At 35.7% G+C, this 27910-nt stretch overlaps 1 protein-coding gene across 2 annotated transcripts in view; it reads left to right on the top strand.

Annotated features, from left to right (window-relative positions):
* The window catches only part of Kcnk2 (potassium two pore domain channel subfamily K member 2), a 133366-nt gene that overhangs the window by 79092 nt on the left and 26364 nt on the right, over window positions 1–27910 (top strand). For both annotated transcript variants that reach the window (XM_027934782.3, XM_027934783.2), the window contains exons 5-6: window positions 990–1176; window positions 13614–13753. In XM_027934782.3, the coding sequence (XP_027790583.1) occupies window positions 990–1176; window positions 13614–13753 (327 nt within the window). The remainder of the gene's footprint in view (window positions 1–989; window positions 1177–13613; window positions 13754–27910) is intronic.

Genomic DNA, 27910 nt, shown 5'->3' with positions numbered 1-27910 from the left:
AAGTGGCATGAACTTGGTAATGTTGAATTGTTCATTCATCCAGTAAGTTTTTTGACTTCCTGTCACATGCTGAGTAATGTTTTCCATGTAGCATCTACGTCAATGCATTAAAGAAATAATCTATGCTCTCATAAATGATGTTATTCCAGCTGTCATGATTCAGCATTTGGTACTAACAACATTTGAAGAACTTTCTAAACCTGAATTCATTTAACCCTCACATATGAGAGGAACATGGTGGCTAGAGAGTCTCCTGTGATCCCTTTCTATGATCTGATCTCATAGATCTTTATCTCTAAAACATTCTTACACTCTTAACATTCAGTGATTTTCCCATGGTACAGGATATGATCTATAATTTTTACTGTACACAGGACATATACCTAGATGATATATGCACAACCTTCATTTAATACATTATAGTGTGCATTACACTTTCTTATTGGAGAGGAGGCAGAAAAACATAGGTGTGCTGAGGACAGCTGTGTCTCAAGATTGTTGAAGACATATGCTTGCCTACGGTTGTACAGATTAAAACCATAGAACTGAGGACGGTTCACCTGAATTACTTTCATGATTAATGTTTACCAATACACTATTATAAGTATGCAATTCTTGTTTCAATTTCCTCTTACTGTATATTTCTAGATTGTGTTTGGCCCATAATTAGTTGTATGCCTATAGAGTAGATATATTTCAAAAGTAGTTCAGATTAAAAAAATGGAGTATTCTCAGAGCTAATGTAACATACTTTTGAAAGTATTTAACCTGTTGTAAAACTACGTAAGGGTAAATTAAAGTAGCATAATTACTAGCATTGGTTGTTTTGAGTTGGTTATGTTTTACCCAATTTTCATAAGCAAAGACAACTGAAAACTAAGAATAGAAAGGAACAAAATAACATGCTCAATTGCTGATTAACTGTGCATAGGTTAGCTTTGTAGGCATATCAATAATAAATCCACCAATATCTCTCTCTCTCCCTCTAGAAGTGGAATGTTAGTCAGACCAAGATTCGCATCATCTCCACCATCATATTTATACTGTTTGGCTGTGTCCTCTTTGTGGCTCTGCCTGCGATCATATTCAAGCACATAGAAGGCTGGAGTGCCCTGGATGCAATTTATTTTGTGGTTATCACCCTAACAACCATTGGATTTGGTGACTATGTGGCAGGTAGGTTATCCTGGCACTGCCATTGCTCTCCTAACCCATGTCTTCTAGTTAGATTTTTCACCTGGATTTGTAATGAAACACAATGACTACATGAGTTCCTTGGGGCTGCCATACCAAAGTACCACAAGCAAGGTGGCTTTTAATAAAAGAAAGTCCTTCTCGTGAAAACTGGAAATGGAGCTGTCAGCAGGGCCATGGTCCCTGAGGCACTAGGCAGAATTCATCACTGCCTCCGCCTAGTGTCTGGTGAAGGCTGTCAGACCTTGGGATCCTTGTCTTAGAACTGCATTCCTGCCATCTCTGCCTCTGATGTCACATAGCCTTTTCCTTTGTCTCTGTCTCTGTGTCCAAACTGCCCTCTTCTTACAAGGACATCCATCAAATTGGGTTAAGGGCACACTGCATTCCACTATATCATGTTAACTAATGACATCTACAGATGTCATTATTTCCATGTTAGGACACCTTCTGGGGTCCTGGGAGTTGAGACTTCAACACATCTTTTGAGGACACAGTTCAATTCATAATAATGGCAAAGACAAAAGTGACTCTGTTACACTGGAGATAAACAGAAGGATGTGGTTGAACACATTTTTTTATTCTGTGAAAGAAATGTAAATTGCTGGTTGTGCAGAATTTCACATTTCTACCTTAATTCCAGAAACCACGCATCTGCCTCTTAATTTTTTTTTTTCCCTAGCAGTATAGGAATTCAAGTTCAACTTATCTTTTGCCCTTTCTACTTACACCCTCTCTTGCCTTAGTTTTAAAATGAGATGCAAACTTTAGATGACATTTTTGGCTACGTAAAACTTCCTTTTCTATGTAGAATTTACTCATTTAATTTTCAGTTCTTAGGATGGTATTTTTGATTTTACCTAAAGAAGATCATGTAGTGTCTATATTTTTCTATTTACATTCTTTTATTTATCCTTTTATATGTATTTAAACCATTATTTTCTTTATCATTGCTTTTTTAGATTTTACTTTCTTATTTTTCAACTCTCATTTTCCTAATTACATTAACCAATAGTATTGTTACAGCTCCAACCTTAAGTAAATCATAATATTGGTTGTGAAAATAACTGTGAAAATGGTTCCTCATGGATCATTTTGACTAGCTCCCCCAAATATAAACCATTCTTAAAAAATTCCTTTTTGAAGTATTAGAAAAACATGGTAAACATAGTAGGACTATGTTATTAAACATTCTAGAGTCATCTCAACAGCATAATTTAAATTTTAAGAGAGGTTTTTTTTTTTTTTTTTTTTTTTTTTTTTCTGGCTATTTGTCCTTTTTTCTTGACCTAAATTTCTTACGTAAATGTTTTCAGGAAAGAAAATATGTTTTGCAGTTCTATAAAATCTTAGAGAGGGCTGATAGTTCTCTGTTTCTCTTGATTTGTTAACTAGTATTTAACCTGGCAAACCCCTCCTTTGTGGGGAATGTGTAATGTCTTTGAAGACTGGGGATGCTGTCATAACCAAAGCTTTGCTTTTGGTCAGAAATACTATGTCTCTGTATAGGATGGAAGGGCTGTAAAGGAGAATTCTGCTGGAGAACTTTTAGTTTTATAATTAGTAAAACGGAATTTCAGACGTTTTAACTGCATGTAAGAAGACAAGCTTATGTCCTAAAATACCCATTCTTCCTTTATCTCCTTGAAGATGTATAACTGGCCCAAGAAATAAACAGTAATGTTAATGTTGGAGAAAGTAAGACACAGTTGATAACAGAAAGTATACTTCAGGTTCATTAATCTCGGGATGTCTTATGATTTTATAAATACAATTTATAAGGTCTTATAGCAATTGTGGAATATATAGGTATTATGTGGAAGTTTCATATTTTTAGGTTAACAGACTCATATGGTGTATGTTATTTGAAACTACTGACAGACTGTGTCAACCCAGTATGTTTGGTCTGAGACTCTCTCTAAAAAAAAAAACCTAAAAATTATAAATAAAAAAGTGTGGGTGGAATCTTAAAATAATATTGTATTTGTGACCACTATATAAACTGACTTGGTGGGGAAAACCAAATATTTTTACTTGATGGTTTTGTAGAAGATGAAGAAAATTTGTTTTTAGCTCACCTTAAGAGATCAACATTCTGGAATTGGCTGGATCATGTGGGTCTATTAGTGGTCACTCTCAACTGAGGAGAGGAGTTCAGTGAAAATAATCTTGTGTGTCTTGGTGGGACCCTGAATTCCGCGTCATAGCACAGTGTCATAGAACAGGGTGGCAAAATGATAGTTGGTTGCAGTTAAGTATAATCTAGAAACAACACTATTGTTACCAGGCTTTTATGATATTATAACCCTCATTAAATGAATTGCTTTCATTTAATTTTCATTTTACAAAGGGAATAACTTAAAAATGGTAGAAATATATGTTGCTAATTATTACATAGTAATTTGATGATTAAAATGACAAATCCTGGGTAAGATAAATTAAAGAGGAGGCTGATGAACACCAGGTTTGTTAACTCATCTCTTTATCTATTTTTTTTTCTTTTTTCTTTTCTTTTCTTTTCTTTTTTTTTTTTTTGGCTCTTTTGCTCTTTGTGAAACTATAGAACTCAGTTCCAGGTACTCCAGAAATCACAAGCCATATTTGTGTGCCCAGGGACCAATTTTGGAAAAGAGACAAGGCGGGTCCTGTGGCAAAGGCTGGGTGAATATCGTGCCCTGTGTAAGAATCTTTGGAGAAACAGAAATTGGCTGGGTGTGGTGGCGCGCACCTACAATCCCAGTGACTCTGGCAAGAGGATCTTGAGTTCAATGCCAGTCTCAGCAACTTAGCAAAGTCCTAGCAACTCAGCTACTCAGCAAAACCCTGTCTCTAAAATTAAAAACACAACAAACAAAAACTAAAAAGGTTGGTGATGTGGCTCAGTGGTTAAATGCCCCTGAGTTTAACTCCCGATACCAAATATTGTAAGGTTTTTGAAAAAGAATTGCCTCATATAGTTCAGTAGAGGACACAAAATTAGCTTTTGCTTCTGGGGACCTAAATAGAAAAAGAAATTATCCATTGAATTGAGGCAAGTTCTCCAGCTGGGAAATATCAGGTTATTTACTTTTAAGAACCTTCCTTCTTGCAATTAGAGGTTGCGTAGACATTGTTCTCACTTAATTTTGAGATTCCCCCCCCCTCACTCCCCCAGGAATAACAAGAAGCATTACTCACACCTGAACCTTTTCATCTTTCTATTGGATTATAAGTCTTAAAAGAAAACAGAATCCTACCTTTCATTTTGTGTACTTACCACCTGGTGCCCTCAAAGCCTGCAAAACCTGCTCCAAATAGGATTAGGGTTCAGTTACATTGCTATATTCAATTTCTCTGAAGACATCTTAAAGAATATATTTTTTCAAGTTGAGGTGTTTGTTATTAAAGGGAAAGAATTAAATTTTGGAAAGTGATCTGTAAATATTTAGGAGACAGGTTGCAATATACCTGTATTTCTGAATAGAGAAGTCATCCTTAGGAGCGTCTCAAGAATAGCAAGTGATGAAGAGATGTAGATCAGGGCTCTGAACTAGTGTTCCTCCACAGAGAAGGAGCAAGAAAGTCCATGCAGGTAGACTTTTTGCCATGGGTAGAAAATAGGACAGTTCTGTTCTATGTATTTTTAAATCTCATTCCTTATGTTGTAATTTTTAATTTTTTATGTTTCTCCATGTCCACACCAGACTACACTAAAGTGGAACACATTTCTAATTCTTAAATGCATATATATTTAGATTTGCTCATGTAATACTTTTCCCACTGCTGGTGATGTTCAGTCAAAAGCATTTAGAAACTACCAGGACAGATGAAAAGGCTGTGTTCAGGGATCTCTGTGTATCTGACTGAATATAGGAACCCAGCTGGGAGTACATTTTCTGCATAAAGAGATCTCCCAGCAGATTTTCAATTTTATATTTCCGTTTCTATTTCTGCAGGGGACATGTTGTAGTGGCTGGCAGATGACCTTAGTGATTGGTATCTAATTCTTCTTGATAGCCCTTTGTCCTCTCACCAGTGTTTTGGGGCTAAAAGGGACTTGGGAGGTCACAGGGTTTAAAATATATGAATAAACACATCCTCATTGCTAAGAGGAGTGAGTACCCTGTGATTCCCTAAAATGTGAGAAAAAATGATTTAACAAAATGTCCCTTGATTGATTTTTTATGAGTGCCTGTGATTTACGGTCAAATTTCTAGTTGTAAAGCTAATTATATTTGAGAATTAATGTTGGTTTTCTATGTTCTGTTTTTAATGTCAGTTGTTTTATTATTCATTTGTCCAGAAATCTGGGATGATACATCATTAACCCATGTTTGCCTCAGACTTGCCTTATAAACAGATCTGAATCAGCTTTTCTCCTTTAAGATCTAAGAAGTAATATTAATCATATAAGAAATGTGTGAAAAATTATCCTTGGTTTATTCAGGCTTGCTTTCACAACTTGCTCTCTTGTTCCATACATGACTATAAAAAACATAATAACGATTAGTTGACAATAATAAAAAATTGAAGGAAAGCCAAATAACGACCTAGTTCAACACAATTTATAATTCCTTTTGAATCTGGTGTTTCCTTTAACGTAACAGCAGGTAGGATTAAAGGGGGTCATGCAAGCTAAGAAACATTTCCACAGCTTTGTTTAGAAGTTGCCCAATGAAGTCCTCAACCTCCCTGCCCACCGCCCAAACCGTGTTAGTTCACAAGCAGTAAAATGAATGAGGAAAAAGCCAGATACAAATGTTCACTTCCATCAAGCAATGTCCTTGCATTACCTAGTTTTCTAATAAAACCCCAAAATTTTAGCCAAAAGAAATTTGGGTATTCTAAGAAATCCTCATGGTTGATACTGTGAAAACACATTTTCCATTTGAACAAAAATTTTATTCAGCCATCCAAATACATTGTCTTGGAATTCTGACCAGTGAAATTTAGTTTATTTGGTTAAATGATGAGATTTTCTTCATCACACATGTAGCTATTGAGTGCTTATTAGGTTAAACAGATTTCATGCTTAGTGTCTTGTGTTCCCTTTATAAGAAACACAATTTGGGACTTCCCCAGTTAAAACTCTTCTTCCCTGACACACTCACCTTTACTACATTTTTATAATTTTTTTTCAGTTCTATGATCATTTGTCATCACTTTTTTTTGACATGGCAAAAGCATATTTGTAGGTCTCATATTAAGAACTAAGTTTTCTTGGAATTGTATTTTAGAAAATCATTATTAGAAATGTAGTTTTTACTAACCAAACTATTGCTTTTCTGTAAAAACATGACTCATTCAATGGAAGCTTACTTTATTAAAGGGCATTTTATTGTGAAAACATGTAAATCTCTGTTTAAAATGCATGGCAAGTTTTTATTTTTCCCAGAACAGTTGTTCTTAGCAGAGAGCCACTAGAAAACAGTACCTGATGTTGCCGAAGAATTTTGCAACTGTTAGAGACTGGTTATTAACATGCTGTGATTATGCAGATCACTGAGTAAAAATTTGCCAGGAATTCATCAGATAGCAAAAAAAGTACCTGATGAGGAGTGAGGTGTTTTGAAGAATAGTCACCACTACTACTGCCATCACCACAGGAGGGCTCAGAAGAATTGCTTTGATCAGAAAGAGGGTTTGTCTAATTGCCAGGGAGATGTGTTATATTCTGCATTCATTCATTCATTCAGACATATAGTGATCACACACTGTATGTCAAATACAGCTCTCAGCACTATGTGATGATTGCTCTGCTTCCTGTTCTTATAGGACAGATAAATGAAATCCAGGAGCAACAATTAAATGGGGAGCCTTCTCTTTCTGCTTCGTAATACAGGAGAATTCTGGGAGGGTCTGGTCATTTATCTCTCAGCCAGTAACAGGAGAATTGATATCTATCTGCATAATTAATGGAATTGGATCCAAACAGTTGAGAAAGCCTTGTGACTGTGGACAAATTAGAGAGCTAGTAATTTTTAGATTTCAGGATTGAGATATAGAATCATTGCAGAAACAAAGGAGAAAAAAGTATGAGGAGGAAAATAGTGATTGATAGTTATGGCTTCTTGAAGCAAGAAGTAAATTATACAAAGGTTAGTAAAAAAAAAAAAGACTCCAAATTACTCTATATTGAGATATAAAGGTAATTCTAGGGATTAACAATTGCATTAATCTGATATACTGTAGATTTTCATCTTTGCAAAGGATGAGTAAGAAAATGTCTTAACCTCTTTTTGGGATCAGGAGACTGCTGTTTTTCTAATAGCAGTTTTCCTAATTTTAGATCAAGTACATAGAAGAAAATGTGCCACTGTTTGAATTCTGACATTTAAAATTCAAACATACAGGTTCAAATGGTAGACGTGTTTGATTACCATTTCACCTTATATTTTTCTAACTCAATGATATATGAAAAATTTGGTTTAGTAAGTGAGCTGTTGTTTAGTACTGAAGCCATATGTCCATTTGCAGAAAAGAACGTAAGTTTTACAGTATCATTGAAAGACACTCTCAGTTCTTGAAGTAATGGTAGATACTTTGTTCAGTTACTTTAACAAAATACACTACAAGAGAAATAATGTCCCACATATTAAAGCGAGATAGCTTTAATTAATAAAAATAAAATCAAACAAAAATTTGAAATCAGTATTCAGTATATAAACTAAAATACTGGTAGACAAATGTGAAGGTATGACTACCATTAATATTGGTTGGATGAGTTTCCCTAAAGGTCCGTATGTAAAAGCTTGGTCCCCAGGTACTGGGGAATGAGGCTTTGTGTGAGGTTTCTAGGTCATTAGGAGTGTGCTTTCAAAAGGAATGATAGGACCCAGTCTCATCTGTCTTGCTTCCTGGCTCATGACGTGAGAGTTTGCTCTGACACATTCTCCCTGACATTGCTATCTGGCACTTTCAACAGAGATCCAAAACAATGAGGCCATCTGATCTTGGTCTGGAACCTCCAGAACATTTGAACTAAATACACCTTTTCTCTTTATAAATTAATTGCTTCAGATATTTTGCTTTAGTAACATAAAGCTAACACACCCATTTTTCTTTAGGATGAAGTTATATGTCCATGTCTACATTCTATAATTCATATGCATTTTAGAAAACCAAAGGGCTTAGAATAGTCCAGAAGGACTAGATAATTGTCTAAAACCAGGATGTATATTTTTTAAATAAATATTTTGTGATTCCAAAAAAAAATCACAGATAAAGAAAATTAAATACGAGGGAAAGGGCGTTGCATATTCAAGTTCTTCAGACCAACTGTTGGAAACTGTTGGAGTAAACACAGGAAAAGGCAAGGAAATTTCTGGTAAAATAGTGCTTGTCCGCAGACTCACAGGGCTTTCAGGTAAGAACTCTGAGGAGAAGAGTTTGGACTTTGTGTTTCTAGCCTGAGCTAAGTATCTGCTATGCAATATGGGTAAAACGGGTTGGTGGATATTATAGTTTGAATATTAGTCTCCTCTAAAACTCAGATTGAAATTTAATTGCCACTGTAATTGTATTAAGAGGTGGGACCTTTGAGAGGTAATTGGGCCATGAGGTCTTTACCCTTTTTGATTGAATAGACACTGTCATAAAAGGAAGAGTATGGGTCCCTCTTGCTCTCTCCCTTAACCTTATGTCTTCTGCCATAAGATGAGGCAGGACAAAAGCCCTCACCAGATACCTGTGCTTTGAAATTAGACTTTCCGGCTTCCAGAACTCTTGAGAGATAAATGAATAGTTTTCAGTATACTGTTAGAGCAGCATAAATAGACTAAGCAGTGAACAAAGGATAAGAAGGATAATGCCTGAGATTCTAGGTGGCATAGACAACTGGGTCCAAAGAAAAGAGTGATTTTTTTGGATCGGGGCAGGCCTGGGTTTGCTCCTTTGCATACTTTCCTGTGTGACCTGCCACATTAATTACTCTACTGAGACTGTGATGTCTCTATTTTAAAGTAATCATTAAAGTAGGATTTTGGGGGATCAATGTAGACCGGGGTTTCACTCTTGAGTTCTGAACAGACTGAGTGAGGTTAATTCAATCATCAGCTTTAGTAGTGAAAAGGCATTGAAAATAAGGCTTACTAATGGTCCTGTCCTAGGTCCATAAAAAAAAAAAAAATGTGAGTTGTGGAAATACAATTCACCTCAGTATCTATGGCATTGTTTTATTTGTGTGGATGATTGGTAAGCCTTATTTTTCACTCCTCTCTCCCAATCAGATTTTGAACATCCAGTATATCAGCTGAAATGAGCATATTGACTGGGTTATACAGAACTATGAGGGCCAGAATGAGAAAAACTTTCCTAGGAGGTACCTGCCCATGGCCTCTTGGGCTATTCTGACCCTTAGTCAGTGATTCTTTGGGACCAGGTAGGAAAGAGCTGTCTTAATGCTGGGTAGAGGGATTGTTCATAGCAAATGTTTAGGAACCTACTTTATGGAGATATTGGTTCCTAGCAATAATGCCAGCATGTACCTTTCCTATATATTTACTAGTTTGATCTGTTAGATTGAATTAGGTTCTGGCTGAGTTCCTTTTGTAAGCATCAGAGAAAGAGGACACCATCTAAAAAAGGCTACTACATACCATGTGACTCAGAAAGATTAGACTTACTTTATCTACTTGGAAACATTTGTAAGATTTCTGAAACCTTTCAAATTTCACCCCTCTTTGCTATTGTTATTACCATCTGTATGTTCTAATGATCAGCTAGAAAGCTCTTACAATGGGGAAAAGAAAACTTTTGTGTATGTGTGTATATTTTCTATGACAACCAAGAGGTGTGTGTGTGGGGGGGGAACTGTGATATAACTATTGCTGTCAGGTTGGTGGGGAATCCCAGAGGTGAGAGCTGCTCAGTGCATCCTGCAGCCAGAATCTCAGAAAGACAAAAGAGCAAAAACAGAGTGGTGGAGATAATGGTGGGGAAGGATAGAGAAATTACTCTAGATTCTTAATAAACAAAAGACACGTGTATAAGTCTCTCGAATGTAGCTAGGAAATTAATGCTTGTAACATTCAAGATTTTTTTTTTAGAAATTCCAAATTTAAAACATTACAGATATGCTAATCTTGGGTAAGAGTCCTGAATCAAGTGGATTGATTAATGTGGAAATTCATTTATAAGTCTTATATATCAGAAAGTAAGATTTGTGAGTTGTTTAACAATACTCAATATATAAAAAATTGATTACATATATACCTATGTATGTATTCAATTTATATATATATATATATATATATATATATATATATATATATATATATATATATATTCTTTTTTCCTAGATCATCTGACTGCCAGTTATTTCAAGAGTGGCAATTAAGAAAAGAAAAACAGTTTTTTCCCAAGGTTTAGAATCCACTAAAACTTGTGGGTTGAACATTTTACCCAAATATAGGCCTTTTAGTGATTAAGTGAATTTACTCTTTTCAAACTGTAACATCCTGTTTATAAGAAAGAAGATGTATAAAAAGTCATCTTGATCATGAACTAGCTCTCCTAAAATCTACATCTTGGTGAACTTATGTGTTGAGTCACAAGTATTTGGATGGAGATTTTCTGGTTTTTGAAAGAGAAAGTACTTGGAAAAAATGTCATTTTGGTTTCATTGAAATGGAAACATTTGAAAAATGGAATTTGCTGGTGAGCCTATCATATAACAGGTTTCCACACACATTTTTTAATCAGTTCTGTGAATTTGTGAAGCTGTATCCCCCATGGGCCAAGTCTTAAACATCCTGAAATTCATTTAGCTACCCTAATCCTTCCCATAAATGATTTTTAAAAATAAAGTTCTGCCCAAGGTAAAAATGTTAACTCTAGTTTGAAGGCAATATTGTCCCTTTTTAAAACTGTATTCCTAAAATTATTATTTGTCCCAAAAGAAAGGTGAGCCTATGTCTATGTACATGATTTAGCTAATAGAAAAATGCCCCCCCCACCGACTTTTAATGCTTGCCTTTTAGTATTTGAAAGCTGTCACTGTGGCCAACTATAGTTAATGTAATGTAACACTTGGAATATTTGTGCTTAATATATAGTAGCTATTTATCAGCTGTTCTTCTGAATGGGTGAGTTGAATTTTTGTGAATTGAGTAAATCCATGACCACTGTTTACACATCCCTAGATTCTATGCTGTTGATCCAAAAGTGCTCATTCCTTATTCTTTGTTTTGGTCACTGTCCAGTCCTCTATTAAGTTACTGCATTATCTCCCTTGTGACCATCTTTGATCTTCAGAGAGCTCTGCCTTTCAATTGTCACACCAAATAATTGGTCATTGGTTCCGATGCTGCTTCTAAACTGACTCTTCTTCCCATGCCTGCCCTAAATCTGACAACAATTTTCAGCTAGATCATAGCAAAAGTTTCTCTTGGGGCTTTGCTGTCAATCCTTCTCTGTCACTAAGATCTTTCTGCTCATAGAGTCAAACACGAATATAGGACCAAGCTCTCTATAACCTTTTACTTACTTGCCATTGTGTTAGGATCAAGTCTTTACAATCTGACATGACCTACTTTTCTAAATTCCAGGGTTCTCCCTTCTACTCCCTATTCTCCACTCATTTGGAGTTTCATCAACTACAAAAATCCTCTGACTAGACCATATGTTTTCAAACTGAAATTTTTTTTTGTCATTGTGACCAAGAGACCTGAAAAGAATTTTAGAGGAGAAAAAGGTTTTTGGGGCTCGTGATTTCAGAGGTCTCAGTTCATTGACAGGTAACTCCATTGCTCTGGACCAGAGACAGAACATCATGGAAGAGTTTGTGGAGGAGGAAATCAACTCAGGATATGGTAATCAGGAGAGAGGGAGAGGGAGAGGGAGAGAGAGAGAGAGAGAGAGCGCGCGCAAGAGAGCACAAGCTCACCAGAGCATGCGCTCAGCTTACCAGGGACAAAATATAAACCACAAAGGCACACCCTCACTGACCTACCTCCTCCAACCACACCCTACCTCCTACAGTTACTGCCTAGTTAATTCCTATAAGGGGATTAATTTGTTGATTGGGTTACAACTCTCATCATCTAAACATTTTGCTTCTGAACCTTCTTGCATTGTTCCCCACATGAGCTTTTGGAGGAACACCTCATATCTAAACCATAGCAGGAATATTCCATGTTTGGGTACTCAGTACTTAAGACTCGATTTCTCTCCCTCTCCCTCTTCCAGAAGTAGAATTCCTTTCTCCAGTGTCCTCTCATAGCACTTTTTGATTCTTTTTTTGCCATTACTTGATGTATTCCATTGTGGTTTTCCATGTGAGGCTTTCTTAGGCTAAATTCTGCTTTTCTAAAGACAGGGACTTAATTCTTCACTGGTGAAAATAAGCCACGATTTTAGTATTAGGAATTTAATATGTATTACTTTTAATATGTGTTGAATAAAGAATGAATACTTGAGTTTGTCAGGATGAACCCAAGTGCTATATACAATTATAAAGTTCTAATAAAAACATATATGTATATACAAATATATATGTGTTCGTATGTGTGTATATATATTTATATGTGTGTGTATATATATATATATATATATATATATATATATATATATATATATATATTTGTGTGTGTATAATTTAGGCAAATAAAGGAAAAATTTTGAGTGTACCTAAAAATGTCCCTTTAAAATAAAAGATTGTGTTGAAATATATACAGATTTTCATAGGTGAAGTTATTGTACCAAATAAATGGAGAATTCCCTCAAGGGTGAGAGTAGAGGAAAAGACCTCCTTTGCCAAAATCTTCCTTGAGAACTAGGGATTTCAATTTATGAAAAATACGGGAATTCCTTTGAAAAGTCAGAGAATAATGAATGGCAGAATTACCTGAAAATTGCTGTTTGTTCTCAATCAATCTATGATGGTGTTATTTCTGGCACTGGTTATCAATCCAATTGATTGTACTAATGACTTTGAAATAAGAACCATCACTGGAGTTGCTCACTTTCTGTTCAGTTCGGTAATAAATCAATTGGGTAGCATGTATTTATTGGCAGTAAGGTAAAAATATAAAGTGGTTGCATTCCCAGAAAAAGTATACGCTCTATTTTCTACTTGTTACACTAGAAATGGAAAGAGACATTAGTATACACATGCAATAATTAAGTGCTGGATTAGTTAAGACTGATTACAATAAATAACATGAAAAAGAAACTTGGAACAAAGAAAAATCACTATGACTCAGAAAGTAATGAAAGGTCTCACTAAGAAGTACTTATTTCACCTGATCTTGAAAGACATAAGGATTACATGAGTAAAAATGAGAGTTCAATGTGAAGAAAAAATATGGATCAATTTGATAACAATATTAGATTTCTATGTCATGCAAGCCAAGGGTCAGTTGATAATTTTAGCAAATATCTAGATTGTTTACTTTTAGGAATATGAAGTTATTTTGTTCTACTTTGTTTTTCTCTTACAGGCGGATCAGATATTGAGTATCTAGACTTCTACAAGCCTGTTGTGTGGTTTTGGATACTTGTAGGGCTTGCTTACTTTGCTGCTGTCCTGAGCATGATTGGAGATTGGCTCCGAGTGATATCTAAAAAGACAAAGGAAGAGGTGAGAATGAAGAAGTGTGGAAAACACTTCTATTTGGTTCATTCAGTAAAGGTTAACTTTTAAAATATGTACATTTTAAAATATTTAAGCATTATTTAAGATTTTTAATATATGCATTTGGTGTTAATTTGATGTATGAGGCAAAGGAAAAATATATCGGAGTTATAATTCATCACTTAAAAATATTTACTAAACATCTTTTATGTGCCAGATGCTGAGATCTGAGGTTAATTTGTAATGGAAAAAGATGAATGGAAATATTTTCTTAATTTTTTTGTTTTCTTTTTTTCCTCAAGGGTACAAAGTGAATTTTATTCTTTTAAGAAACAATATAATGGAAAATATTTATTTAAAGATATCTTAAGTATGAAATAGTAAATGTTTTATATAATGCTGACAGTTTTTGCTCTGTTCAGTTCATATTTCTTATGACTTTATAAATGTGTACATGAGGACATATGTCCACACACATATTTATTCCAAAGCTTTATGCATTATGGTCATTTCTTCTGTGTACATATTTCAACTGTCCAGAAAGATGCCCTTTTGTTTATTTTGTATATATATAGAAATGGACGTTAGAATTTTAATAACACAAAATTTTGAAAAATTTAAAATTGAAATACTGGTTTTGAAATGTTATTTCTTAGAAATTAAATTTTGATTTGTGTGTGTATGTGTATGTGGTATTGAAGGTCTAATCCAGAACCTGTAAGCACTATAACATGAGCTTTATCCCTAGCCCTTTTTTATTTTGTTTTGAGACAGGGTCTTGTTAAGTTGCTGAGGCTGGCCTCAAACTTGTGATATTTCTGTCCTACGATCATAGGTATGTGCCATCACACCTGGCTTAAGTTTCTTATTTACATGTCTATAGGTACTATAAGTTGGAGTATGAATGAGTAGTATTTTTTTTAATGAATTCTGTACTTTTTACTTTGGGGTCTTCGTCAACTTTGAGAGAATAACAAATCTGTAACATCAGCACCTCTACTACTCATTGTCTTCCTTTAATTTTCTTCTCCATTTCATTATCTGCTATTCATAGACCGCAAGACACCAGGATCAAATTTTTGCCACACACACAGGTTCTTTAAACATATACTCGCCAAAAATGAAATTAGATAATTAATAATGAAATTAATTTCTATCTACAAAACTTTTCTTCCGTATTTTAAATTTGTACAAGTTTTAAATAAATACCAAGATACCTATAGTTACTGGCAAGAGTTTAATTTATCCAATGCTTCCTTTCATATTTCCCAGCTAGGAAATCACTAACTTAGTCTCTATGTATTAACCTGTATATTAATTGTACCATAAAATCAAAATTGTTTTATTATAAACAAATCAGCAAGACAGTATGCCGGATATGCTAGCTTAAAAAGTCTTCTTTTGAATGGACCTGAGTATGGATACCCCTTAATCAGGTTTACTCTGTGTGTGTGTGTGTGTATGTATATGTGTGTGTGTGTATGTGTGTGTGTGTGTGTGTGTGTGTGTGTGAGAGAGAGAGAGAGAGAGAGAGAGAGAGAGAGAAATGGTTATTCTAACTTCATGGGCACATTTAAGGATCTTGATATGCTAAGGAATAAAAGGAACTTGTAGCTAGAATATGTTTTGGGTAACAGTGGAAATGAGAACTGCTCAAACATCCAGCCATAAAAAAAGTGACTTTCAAAGGAATTTAAACACACACACATAAATTCATTTCTTAAGTTAAACAGCCTTTACCAGAACATATGCAATATAGTTTGATAATTAGGAAAAATCTTATTTGGTGATACACACATATGTGTAGGATAAATATATTCTGTGTTACGTACATACCCACTAACACTGTGGATCAAAGTCATAAAGTGTGAAAACCACTAAGGCATATGTAATACAGGGGGAGAGCATTCAGTCTTGATCAAATTGGCATAGAATATTTGATTGAAGTTTGAAATCTGCGTCAGTAAGAAGCAGTGTTTTTTTTTGTGATAGGACAATCTGGTATAAAATATTAGCACACTTTTCCAGAGTAATGAGATCACCATCTGTAATAGTCTTGGGCTGTTACAACAAAGTACCATGGACTGGAGGCATGAACACACATTTATTTTCTCAGTTCTGAAAACTCTTACACTGGCAGGGCTGGTTCCTGTGAGGGCTTACTCCTTGGCTTGCAGATGGCACCTTTTTACTGTGTCCTCACATGACCTTTCCTCTGTGCCCATTTCTGGAGAGCAATTCCTGTGTCTCTTCCTCTTATAAGACACCAGTTTTATTGGATCCGGGCCCCAGTCTTATGGCCTCATTTAACCACCTTCTTAAAAGTGCTCTCTCCAAATACAGTCACATTGGGGGTTGTGGCTTCAACATATAAGTTTTGAGAGGAATAATTCAGGCCAAGACACTGTTCTTTCAAATAAGTTTATACTTCTGCATAACTGGTTTAGTATATATGAAAAGCAAGGTCGTGTACCCACTTTTGAAGGATCACTATGACTTTCGGCTGAAGTATGAGTGTGTTTTCATGCCAATTAAACATGGAGAAGAAGGAAACTTTTTTTTTTTTTTTGTCTTACCACAAATCTTTTGGCATCTACCTAGTGTTTTGAGTAACATGTACTTTCTGGTAATTGCATCTGTAGAAAGCTCTCATGAGTAAAGGGCATGACCAAAAGTTTATGTGAACCCTCTGAAGCTGCAGCTGCTCTGGATGGCTGAGACAGTTGAAATAGAATTTTCAATTTGAGCAGATGTGTATTTTCTGATTTATAGTGCAATTTAGGGAAATGCAGAATGGGGCTACAAATTCAATAGAGTGTGAAAAAACGAAAGGGAAAGACAATTTAGAATTTATCTGAAGATTATTTGGGACAAAAATTTTATAAATGAAATACTACTCAGATTTTTATAGCAATGGATAAAAATATTATTCAATAATTTTGACTTTGAAATAACCCAATCAAAGGTATAATTAAATTAAAGCCAACTAAATGTACCTTAGTTGTCATCTTTACATGGATGAACTGGTGCCAGGTGACTGTTCAGTATGTATTCCTTACTTTTTGTGCCTCAACCATTCGAGATATTCCATCTTTTAAAATTTTTCATAACTTTCAGAAGTAATAGGTTATTTTTTTTTGGCATGGGGGATCAAACCTAGGGCCTCACACATGCAAAGCATGGCCTCTACCACTGAGCTGCAACCCCAGCCCAAAAGAGTATTTCTAGTTCTCAGTTTTTAGAAATAAAAATGCTAAAAAATTTAATAACTGAGGATACTCTACACACACACCTGCGCGCGCGCACACACACAGAGAAAGAGAGAGAGAGAGAGAAAGAGAGAGAGAACACAAATGTAACTAGTATAGAATATAAAAAAGAATCAGATTCCCAAGTGATATTACTAAGACACATACATTCCCTGAATGAAAAGATTCAGGCTAATGAAAAAATTCCCAGTCTTATGCTATTTTTTCAGAAAGAAATCTGTTTTAACCATGTTAGTAAAATATACTCATACAAAGCTAATCATATGGGGCCTTATTTCATTTTTAAATGAAACATATGCTATTTTCAATGAAGAATACTTTTAATAAAGTTATGATGTTTGAAAGTAAGGAAAAATACTGTTTTCTGTCAATATGATGAAATAAAACATGTTGATATAGCTAATACATCTGAAATATTTGAAGAGCAAATGATTAGACAGAAAAACACTATATGGTTTCAGAAGTGCCACACATAACTATAGTTATCTGCATTCCTCAAGGAAACAATAACAAACTGAATAACTTTTCCCTGGAGACATGCATTTCTGAAAAGTGTTTGTCTCGTTATGTTTAAAGTTCTAATGGGAAGTAGGAATATGTTTAACAGTAAAGATTAATGTAACTAGCTATCTTTTCTATAAGCCTATGTACTGTCCTCTGAGGAAATGATGGTTCCATGTAGAAGATAAAGATTATTTAGGTATTCTGCATAACACACTATAACTGCTTCCTTAGGCAGGTGTAATGAAAATAAGATGGGGTTGTGGCTCAGCGGTAGAGCATTTGCCTGGCATGTGGAAGACCCTGGGTTTGATCCTGAGCACCACATAAAAATAAACAAAGATATTGTGTTCATGTATAACTAAAAATATTTTAAAAAATGTAACCACAAAACTGAGGTGATACCTCCACTTGCTTAAGAAGCAAGCAGGGAAGAGTGTGTCCTCGTTACATGGAGGCCTTGCTCAAGTTACATGTGGTTTACATTTCTTGTGGTTGAGAACTGTGATGTGTTATGTACTGCCCAGATCCATTTCAATGCACCACAGTGTTTGGTATGTTTCTGTGTCCATACGAGATAAACACCAGCAAAGCCCCTACCACAGCTTGCTAGGCCTGTCAGGCTGTCTGGCAAAAGAGCCAGCCACAATGAATGTAGCACCAAGCAACACTTTTTTATTATATTATTTCTTTAGTATGGAGATGTATATGCAACCAGAGACACTCACTCTAAAGAGCTGGCTTTATATCAAAGTAAGGACAAACCATTTTTCTGGAGAATTCTAATGCAAAGAAACCTTGAAAAACTATTCCTGCTCTGACCCCAGTATGCTGAAGGGAGCTGGGAATGTAGAGGCATAGTTTTCTTCTGTTGGTTACCTGATGACAGTAGCATTGGTCTTCCCTGAACTTCACTCATCATAACAGTGACCCTTTCAGTGAAAGAGCTGCTCTTTATCTTGGCCAGAAATTAGCAATTTGAGAACAGTCACAGTCTGAGCCTGGAAATTTTGCAATAGAATATGTGTGATTATCCTTTCTTATAGGAGATGTACTTTAAATATGAAAGATTTTATATCCCATTTTGAAATAGCTTAAAACCTTAGGGAACTCTTAGAGGATTTTAAGTAAGCAGAATAGATACTCTTGGCAGCAGTGAGAAATAAAGGTTACAAGGAAACAGAGCTGGATGCAGAGAACTCAGTTGGGAGAGATTATTTCAGGAATCCAGGTAATAGAGAACTGAGTCTATGGTGGCAGTGAGAGAGGGGTAGAAGTATGGGTTTTAAAAACATTTAGTGACCCAAGGAATAGAATTTGGTAACTTATTAGCTGTTGGCAGAAATCGAGAAAAGATGACACAATTCTAACATTGGGAAGGATTATCCAACACAGGAAAGAATACAGGAAAACAAAATTTTGAGTAGATGGGATGAATAAGATAGTTTCATTGTAGACATAATTTTGATTGACTGATATGTTTTTGACATCCAGGTGATTAATTCAAGTCTAGAAAATTGACAGTTTGGGAGTTTGAGTCTTCACTACATAAATGGTAATGGAAGTTGTGAATATAGATGAATTTACCTCATAAAGATTTTTAAAATAAGTCGACAATAGATTTAAAAATGGGCTACAAAATAACACCTTCAGTGATGTGGGGACACCAAAGGACTGCTTAGGAAATTATGTGGCTAAATAAATTGATTTATAGTAGGGTCTGTTGAAAAGACAAGGAAGGTGAGGTTTTGAAGAGAGAGTAGTGAAAGTGATCAATTTATTAATGACAGTTGTGAAGAAAAGGAATTGGATAAAAGGCCAATGTAAGAACATACAATAGATGAACAAAGTAGCTAGAATTCCTTCTGCAGCTGTGCTCCAGGGCTGCCAGTTCTTATAAAACAGTGCAAATATCATGCTTTAGAATTTGTACAATGCAGTGTGTATATGGTAGTTCTTAGGTACATCGAGCATAATTCCAAACATTCACAGTGCTTTTATGGAAATGGAGCCTGTGCAGCCCAACTAAGAGAAACCTGTTCCCTTTGGAGTGCATCCGGGAGCAGCCCTGATCCCAGGAGTTCTTGTGCATGCATACATGGTGAATATGGATGTCTGTGGGGTGGGAGTGAGCTATGATGATGGTGGGACCTGCCAGCAAGGGGAAGACCTGGAGCATGGAGATGAGGTAGGGATTAGAATTGTATCATATCTCATTCATTTCTAAATTATTTATTCATTCCTTGAAAAATACCAATAAAGTGCTTAGATTTGATGAAGCTGTACTGGGTGCTGGGAGATACTCTGCCTGTGGTGGTTTGTGGTCAGTCTGCCTATTGGTTAAGACTCCACAGGTGGTGTGTTTCCTTCCTGATCTACATTCATTTTGACTTTTCTTCCTTTAGGATAGAAATTGGAGTTGGAATAAGAAGGTACTTAGCCTGTGATTTAGAGATCAGTTCTTAAAATAGCCTGCTTTTGCTTTTTTCTATACTATTTCTTCTTCCTTCCAGCCATGTACTCCCCCTTCCTCCCATCCACCTTTCTTCCTTTTGTCTTAAGACTATATATCAGACTTTCAGGTAATGTCTTTGATTGGTAACATATGGCAGGGAAGTGCAAAATACTGATCAGTACGATTTTTTTTCTTGGTGGTGGTATTTTTCTTATTGCGGTCCTAAAGTAGTTAAAAATCACCATTTTAAGTTGGACTATGGGCATAGAATACAGTGATCGTAAAACTTCTCAGATTTACATTTAATGCATATAACTCTGCTTCAGCCAAAGGGTGAGAAAAATAAAGTAAAGGCTATTAAAATGAAGGCACATAAAAGGACCCTTTTCTCCTATCTGTCAATAGGAGTATCTCTCACCGTGCTGTGGGGAAAAGATAGAGAAGTCACAGTTTTATAGAAAAGTCCCATCTGCTGGCCAACATTTGGCTCTGCCTAGTTTTGCCAAGGAGAAAGTTTCTTCTTTTTCCAAACCTAGTCTGAGCTTGTCAGGTTATTATTTATTTAGCAAATAAGCCATTGGGAAGGAGAATAAAAATAAAAGAACAAATAACAATATAAGACTTAAATTATTCCTTAAAACAACAGTAATTGCCAGGAGTCAGTACATATCTAATTTAGATTCTAGGTGAATTTTATGGTCAGTCATTTCTGCAGAACCAAGACTCCAAATTACATCTCTGTGTAGTTTTGGTATTTATGTTGATATTATGAACCTTTTTGGGTTTAGTGTTAGGGACATTTTTACAAATCAAAATATATGTTGAAAATAAAATAGGATTTGGAAGACCTTTCTTAGAGAATACACTTTAAGTAATTTATCTTTTAATACTAAATGAGGTCATGATTAAAGTAAACAGCTATCAAATAACGATGGCTAATATGGAAGCCACCAAAGGGTGTAGTATCTTGCTTATGCTTGTACAACTTCTGCAATGGAGGAGTCAGTCAGCAACCCAGAAGACTCGACCCCGTGGCCCTACTTTTTTCACCCTTTTGCCATGCTGCCTCCCAGGTGTTCAAAGTGTTGGTTATATGTTGTTGTTAAGCCCCTCCTCTTTTTTCTCCTCTACCTCCTGTTTGTGGATAATAGTAACTCATTAAGAACAAGCATCCAAATTTGACCTATTTATCACTGTGTAACTACAGAGAAGGGCATTAAAAATTTAATGTGGTCACTAATTACGTATGGATCAAGGACATGTTGAAATCTGTTCTGACATTCTTTTAAGGGGATGGATATGATTTGCATTATTTCTGAAAAGTGCTATGAGCTTTGGGTCCCAGAGAGCTGAGATTTAATTCTAACTCAACTATTTCCTGGCTCTGCAGACTTCACAATACATGATAATACCAGATTTCTGAGTCTCCATTTTCTTATAAAATAAAAGTAAGGGTACCTCCTTTATGGAACATGAAGATGCTGTGGTTAGAGTGTGTGATGAAGCTACATGGTAGTATTAAATGCTTATTCTTTTTCACCTGCATCTCTCAAGAACTTGGTATTAAATTGTTATCTCAAATACAAACTTCTGTAAAGTTCTAAGACTATCTTTTATATATTATAATATATTGCTCTAAAGAAAGCATAAGATACTGTAATTACTTCTATGTTTAAAAATTTTTATCTGATTGAAATAAGTGAGCATACAACAAATAAATAAGAAAACCTTGAGGGTACATGTATTGCTAAAATTTAATAAAAAAAAAACAGTGCGTAAAGAGCACAGGGAAAAATGAGTGTAGAAATTTCAAATATGTTAGATGTTCTATGGACTTGAAAACTAGTTTGTACCTGAAATGTTCCTTAAATTAACCCAGAATACTATTGTCTTAATTCTTTTCTTGAATCACACCCACAGATTTCCTGGTGTCCGTCTGTTCCAAACGAAGTAAAATTCACATGAATTTACCCCTTTTTGATCTAAGTATAATTAGCTCAATTGCTACCTTAAGAACATAAAAAACAGCTGGGTGCAATAGTTTATGCCTGTAATCCCAGTGGCTTGGGAGGCTGAGACAGGAGGATCTTGAGTTCGAAGCCAGCCTTAGCAAAAGTGAGGTGCTAAGCAATTCAGTCAGACTCTGTCTCTAAATAAAATACAAAATAGGGCTGGGGTTGTGGCTCAGTGGTCGAGTGCCCCTGATTTCAGTCCACAAAAAACACATAAAGGTTCCTTTTTGTTTTTATAAGATTTTAGTTTGAACCTCACTATTTATAAATCATGCCTTCTTTTTGTTTCAAGTATTTCATGGAACGCCATCTGGTAATAGAAATTCAGAGTAATTTTTTCTATTCATTTGTACATAATAGGAAAATAAGTTGATAGCTTTTGCCTCAAAGCTCTAAGTAATTACATTTTCTGTAGTTAGAGATCACATTATAGGAATTTAGTGCATCAAGATATAATGTTATCTGTTTCTTTTGACTGTTTTAGAACTGTCATCTGTTCCAAGATTTCATGTCAGGAAAAGTTGCCATTGTGAACTTTGCTCTTGAAATTGTTCTTAGAGTTTTTCTTCAACCTAAAATATTGTGCTTACTCATCATAGTCAGAGCTAAAATCAATCACATTTACAAAAAAAAAAAAAAAGTGTTTGCTGAGAACACAAGCGCATGTGTTTTCAAAGATGGATCAGCAGACAAATTTGGTTTTAGCTCCTTTTCATATAAGACTTTTTCTAAATCAATATTAGTTTGTGGTTGGTTGAGGCTGAGAGTAGGGAGAACATTTTGGAGTTTAATTGGAATTATCTGATCATCTTTGCACCAAAGTGTGATGATCTGTTCAGTGTTCAGTGGAGAGCATCCCAATTGTATCAAGGAAGCTTAGCTCTCTCTGCTTCAAACATGATTTAAGCCAAAAGAACAGCTTTCAGTTACTAGTGTGTATGTGCACATATACACACATTCACAAATGCATAAACACACACACACACACACAATCTCTTGTTTCAGAATAAGAAAAAATGCCTGTTCTTCTTCCAGAACAAGTGTTAGGCATCAGTCCTATTCATGAAATATTTTCGTTTGTCTTCCCTTCCACATACACCTTAGGGTTACAGCTCCTTCTTCCTTTGTGGTAGGTGAGTCACGTGAATAGATCTGGCCAGTGAGTTGATGGGTGTAATGCATAGGATAAAATAGGAAGAAAATTTAATTGCTCTTATGGGCCTCTCAAGAGTTTGCTTGCCTTTGGCCCAGTCACCACAGGATATAGTGCATGCTGCTCTCTGTCTGGGTCCCTGCCTGGCCTGGGGACTTAGCATCCACAAGCAATTAACCTTTGCTTGATTAGGGGACTGTTTGTTCTGTATTATAATCTACTTTTTTCTAAATAATTTCATAAAATACTATACTATAATTATTATTTGTCTAATTTAAACAAAGTAAAAATAATGCTATGATAAGAAGAGTATTATTCAAGGAAAGAGTTAAAATAATAATAATTTGGGAGATTCAAATTTTATGTGTTGTACTTATATTAATAATATAATTCAAGGAAAGATTAAAGTAATAATCATAAGTTGAGATACTTAAACTTTATGTGCCACTTTCATATTTGGTTTTATATTAGCTCCCAAATCTCTAACAAGCTTAGCTAGATTATCTGCATTTACCTTACTTAAGCTTATTAAATCAGAACATCAGGTAAGAATTGAAGTAAAAAGGATCAACCTGTTCTTTTTTGTTGTTGTTGTTGTTTGTTTGTTTGTTTTTTTGTACCAGGGATTGAACCCCAGGGACACTCGACTACTGAGTCACATCCCCAGCCCTATTTTGTATTTTATTTAGAGACAGGGTCTCACTGAGTTGCTTAGTGCCTCATCATTGTTGCTGAGGCTGGCTTTGAACTGGAGATCCTCTTGCCTCAGCCTCCCGAGCCTCTGTGATTACAGGCATGTGCCCCTGCACCCGGCTCAACCTGCTTTTTAAAGAAATTATAGATGAACTTTAAGTTCATCTGGAGATTCCTACTCCTGTAAAAAGGTAGTTCCTGCTCTCAGCCCTCCTGCATCTGTCTTTGCTTCTATCCACTCATTTAGGATTGGTTTGATGATACTGAATCTATAGAAAGAAATCTTTTAGAAATTATATACCTAACTGAAGGTAGGTCCCATCACACCTATATATAATATCAAAGTAATCAGATATACAAGAATAGGATATCATTATCTAATATTATTGTTTAATTTATTAGATGAATATGTATGATATTGCTGATACCAAACTGTTTTTGAGCTTAAGAATCAAAATTTGATCGAACCTGCCATTCTAAAGAACTATATTTACAAACTGTATTTGCAAATAGTAAAAATTCATAATAGAATCTATCCTTTAAATTATGACTTACTTATTAAGGAAAATCATCTATAATATATTTTTTGTCATTACTCATCTAAAAATTTTCAGAATTCTATTTGGATTATATATACCCTGTAGAGGATCTCATCTCAACTCACAAGAATTGGTTGTACCTTCATGTTGCACACATCTCTCTCCCTGTTGGACTTGTCCCCTTCTCTGCAGACTGACTCCAGATTTCTTCTCCACTATTCACCTGGCAATGTCACAGCTGCTCTCCTGTGCTGAAGCTTTCTCTGGGCCACTGCACCAATCATGGGTACAAATTTCTCACTTTATTCCCTCAGCAAATATAAGGCTGGCACAGCATGCAACATTATGGAAGGCTTGAGGATCACTTAAGAGAATGACAGGCAGCAAAGGACAGCTTTATGCTGGACAGTCAGGCAGTGCTGCTCCATGAGTCTGTTGGCTTCTTTTCAACAGCTCCACTCTTGCCAGTCTCGCTCCTCAGCCCTCTAAGTGCAGTCCTGTTGTTATGTCTGATTATCACTCCAGAGGATTCATTCAACTAGATAGTCTCTCTTCTGAATGCAGAGGCCAGACCAGCCAAAGATCCAGTCAACACAATGGAAACATATGTACAAATATACACTCCCCTAGATTGGGAGAACCTTTTTTAATTATTAAGCAAGATACTGGAGGCCTTGCTCTGAAGCAACTGCATTTGCGTTGCTTCCTAAAGTAAGGTTGTTCCCAAGTGTAGTGGATAGGTATTTGACTTACATGTCTGTGAGTAATCAAGCAGAAGTTCAAACAAAGACGCTCACCAAAACCATCACTTTTATCATAAAAGATATAAGGATAAATTCTCATTCTCATTCTCACCAGAGTGGTAGGCTGCTTGTGATCTTCTGAAGTCTGCTTCTTTCACCTTTAATTTAAAGTGGAAAAGCTTCTCACATCTCATAATTGTTTATCTTTCCAGTACAGACCACTCTGTATTTGCTATCTTTTAGTCTTTCACAACTATAAGCACTTAAGTGTCTTCTAAGCAAAATGCTTTGCATGAAATGTCACCCTAAAGCTAGGTAGAACATTGGGAAATCTCACTGTGTGAAGGAATTCATTTGCAAAATTGGAGACTGTAGGTCTGAAGATGATGATGTTTTTCATGGGATTTATCACAAATGCCAAGGCTTGTCATCTTTCATTGACCCCTTCAATTTCCTGGAACTTATTTGTGACAAAGTGATTTCTTTTAGTGAGGGTATATTGATGTCATCTAGTTGTACATATAAGCACACACATTCATCTTTAATCTTGCCATTTATACCATCATTTGAGAACCTGTTTGGCTAGATTCAACCTGCTTATCCATTCAATTTAATGGGTACTAAATTAATTCATGTCTTATAAAATGTTTAATACATGTTTCTGAATGATTAGGCAAAGCAGCAGGGGTGTATAACCAGGACAGGAGAAGAATTGCTTTACTATTTTTGAAACCACAAGAACTGCAACACGAAGGTTTGTCATACATATGAATGCATTTAAAAACAAGATAATCTTGTTTTTTAATATAGGATAAATGAAGTTTTCACTGAGTAGTGTTGCTAGTATGCCACAGTCTGGCTGGGCACAATCAGGAGCCACTTGTCAAAAGAAACTAACTTTATTTTTAGAACCACACACGCCAAACAAAACGGCCTCTCAGGAAAAACCCTCAGAGCCTCAACTGCCACCACCGGCTTTCCACAAGCCTCTCTCTCCCACACAAGCTTCTTTCCACCTCCCACAATCCTCCTGCTCTTGAGGCCGATTGGCTGGGTCATGTGGGCGGAGCCAAAAAAGTCCCCCAATGAGCAGCTCCGTGGTCTGAAAGGGCAGGGAAACAGTCCAATGAGCATCACCGCAGAGGAGCCAATCAGCTAGATGTTGCTGGGGCTGAGGAGCCAATCAGCTAGATGTTGCTGGGGCCGCTGTGAGCCAATCATCAGCCGGCAGCTGGAAGTTTGCTGGGGCCCCTTCGGCTGTGGCTCTCAACATCTCCCCCTCTCTGTTTAAACAACAAGCATGTGGCTTAGGGACCGTGTCTGTTAGGCAGTCCAATTCAACATATGGTCCTTACCCGTCATCGGATGAACTGACCTCTAGGCGTCAGCCTCCTGTCTTAGGTTGGTACCACTGCAATTGGATCATACCCATCACTGACTACCGGTCCAGCATACAGCTATACTTGTGGATAGGCCTTTGCACCAGTGGGGGGGTGAGGTTCTTTGCCTCACCTCTGTTGGCCCCCAAATTTTAGACCATCACTAATAGAGGAGGATGCAAAATGCCATGACATTAAGCCAATTGAGGGCTCCTTTGAAAAATTGTACCACCGGTGACATCATCAGCAAAAATACCCCAACACTACCACAAGTCGCTGCACCAACAGATAGTTCACAATGCATACAGGTGAGCTCACAATGTGTCCAGGAAAGTTCTGCAAGCAGTTCAGTGATGGCTATTGTAGAAGCTGTAGATTGGTTTTATCTTTGACTTCACCAGCACTGGGATGAAGATAGGAATTCTAGCAATAATGGCTAAAGAAAAAATTATGTAACAATTTTCTTAACAATTTACATTGTCTTCACCGGCACTGGGATGAAGATAGGAATTCTGGCAATAATGGCTAAAGAAAAAATTATGTAACATTACAGAAGGCACTAAAAGAAAACACTTTTCTTAACAATTTACATTGTCTTCACCAGCACTGGGATGAAGATAGGAATTCTGGCAATAATGGCTAAAGAAAAAATTATGTAACATTACAGAAGGCACTAAAAGAAAACACTTTTCTTAACAATTTACATTGTCTTCACCGGCACTGGGATGAAGATAGGAATTCTGGCAATAATGGCTAAAGAAAAAATTATGTAACGTTACAGAAGGCACTAAAAGAAAACAATTTTCTTAACAATTTACATTATCTTTAAGAGAATTATTAAATATAATGAAAAGGAAAGGTGAAAGTAAACAAACAGATCTGTTAACCTTCTTTTTTGTTTACATATTAAAACAATCCTCAACAGTTGTTTACCCAATTTAAATTAAACCATATAAATCACGTGAAAAAAAATATTTGGATCCATTTTATCATGAGCGCTCATCATATATGATATATGGACATACATACATTCAAACATATAACACAAAACACAAGTGTGCACACATAATATAATACATACAACACATAACATTATAGTAAAGGCCTTATAACTTTTTACAGGTGAAATCTCCATTGCAATGTTTAAAAACTCTATAGTCAAAAAATAGAACTGATCAGCAAAACATTAACCTAGGTCTGTATGAGCTCAAAAAACAAAATAGAACTTCATGATATGGCAAAGGGCAATAATAAAATAGATATTGAAAAAAGCATCCTGGTTCTGTTGCAGATGTAAGAATAGCCAAACTGGAGTTTTGGATATCAGTTGTTATGGATTTGAGCCAAATCATCTTCTTTTTGGTCTGTAGAAATCGCTTTAGTTAATCTTTCTGGAATCCAAATCGGCTGCTGTTCTCC

Source organism: Marmota flaviventris, chromosome 12 (assembly GCF_047511675.1).
Source record: "Marmota flaviventris isolate mMarFla1 chromosome 12, mMarFla1.hap1, whole genome shotgun sequence".
NCBI lineage: Eukaryota > Metazoa > Chordata > Mammalia > Rodentia > Sciuridae > Marmota > Marmota flaviventris.
Note: the sequence above shows the minus strand (reverse complement) of the source record. Positions and strands in the feature narration are given on the sequence as shown.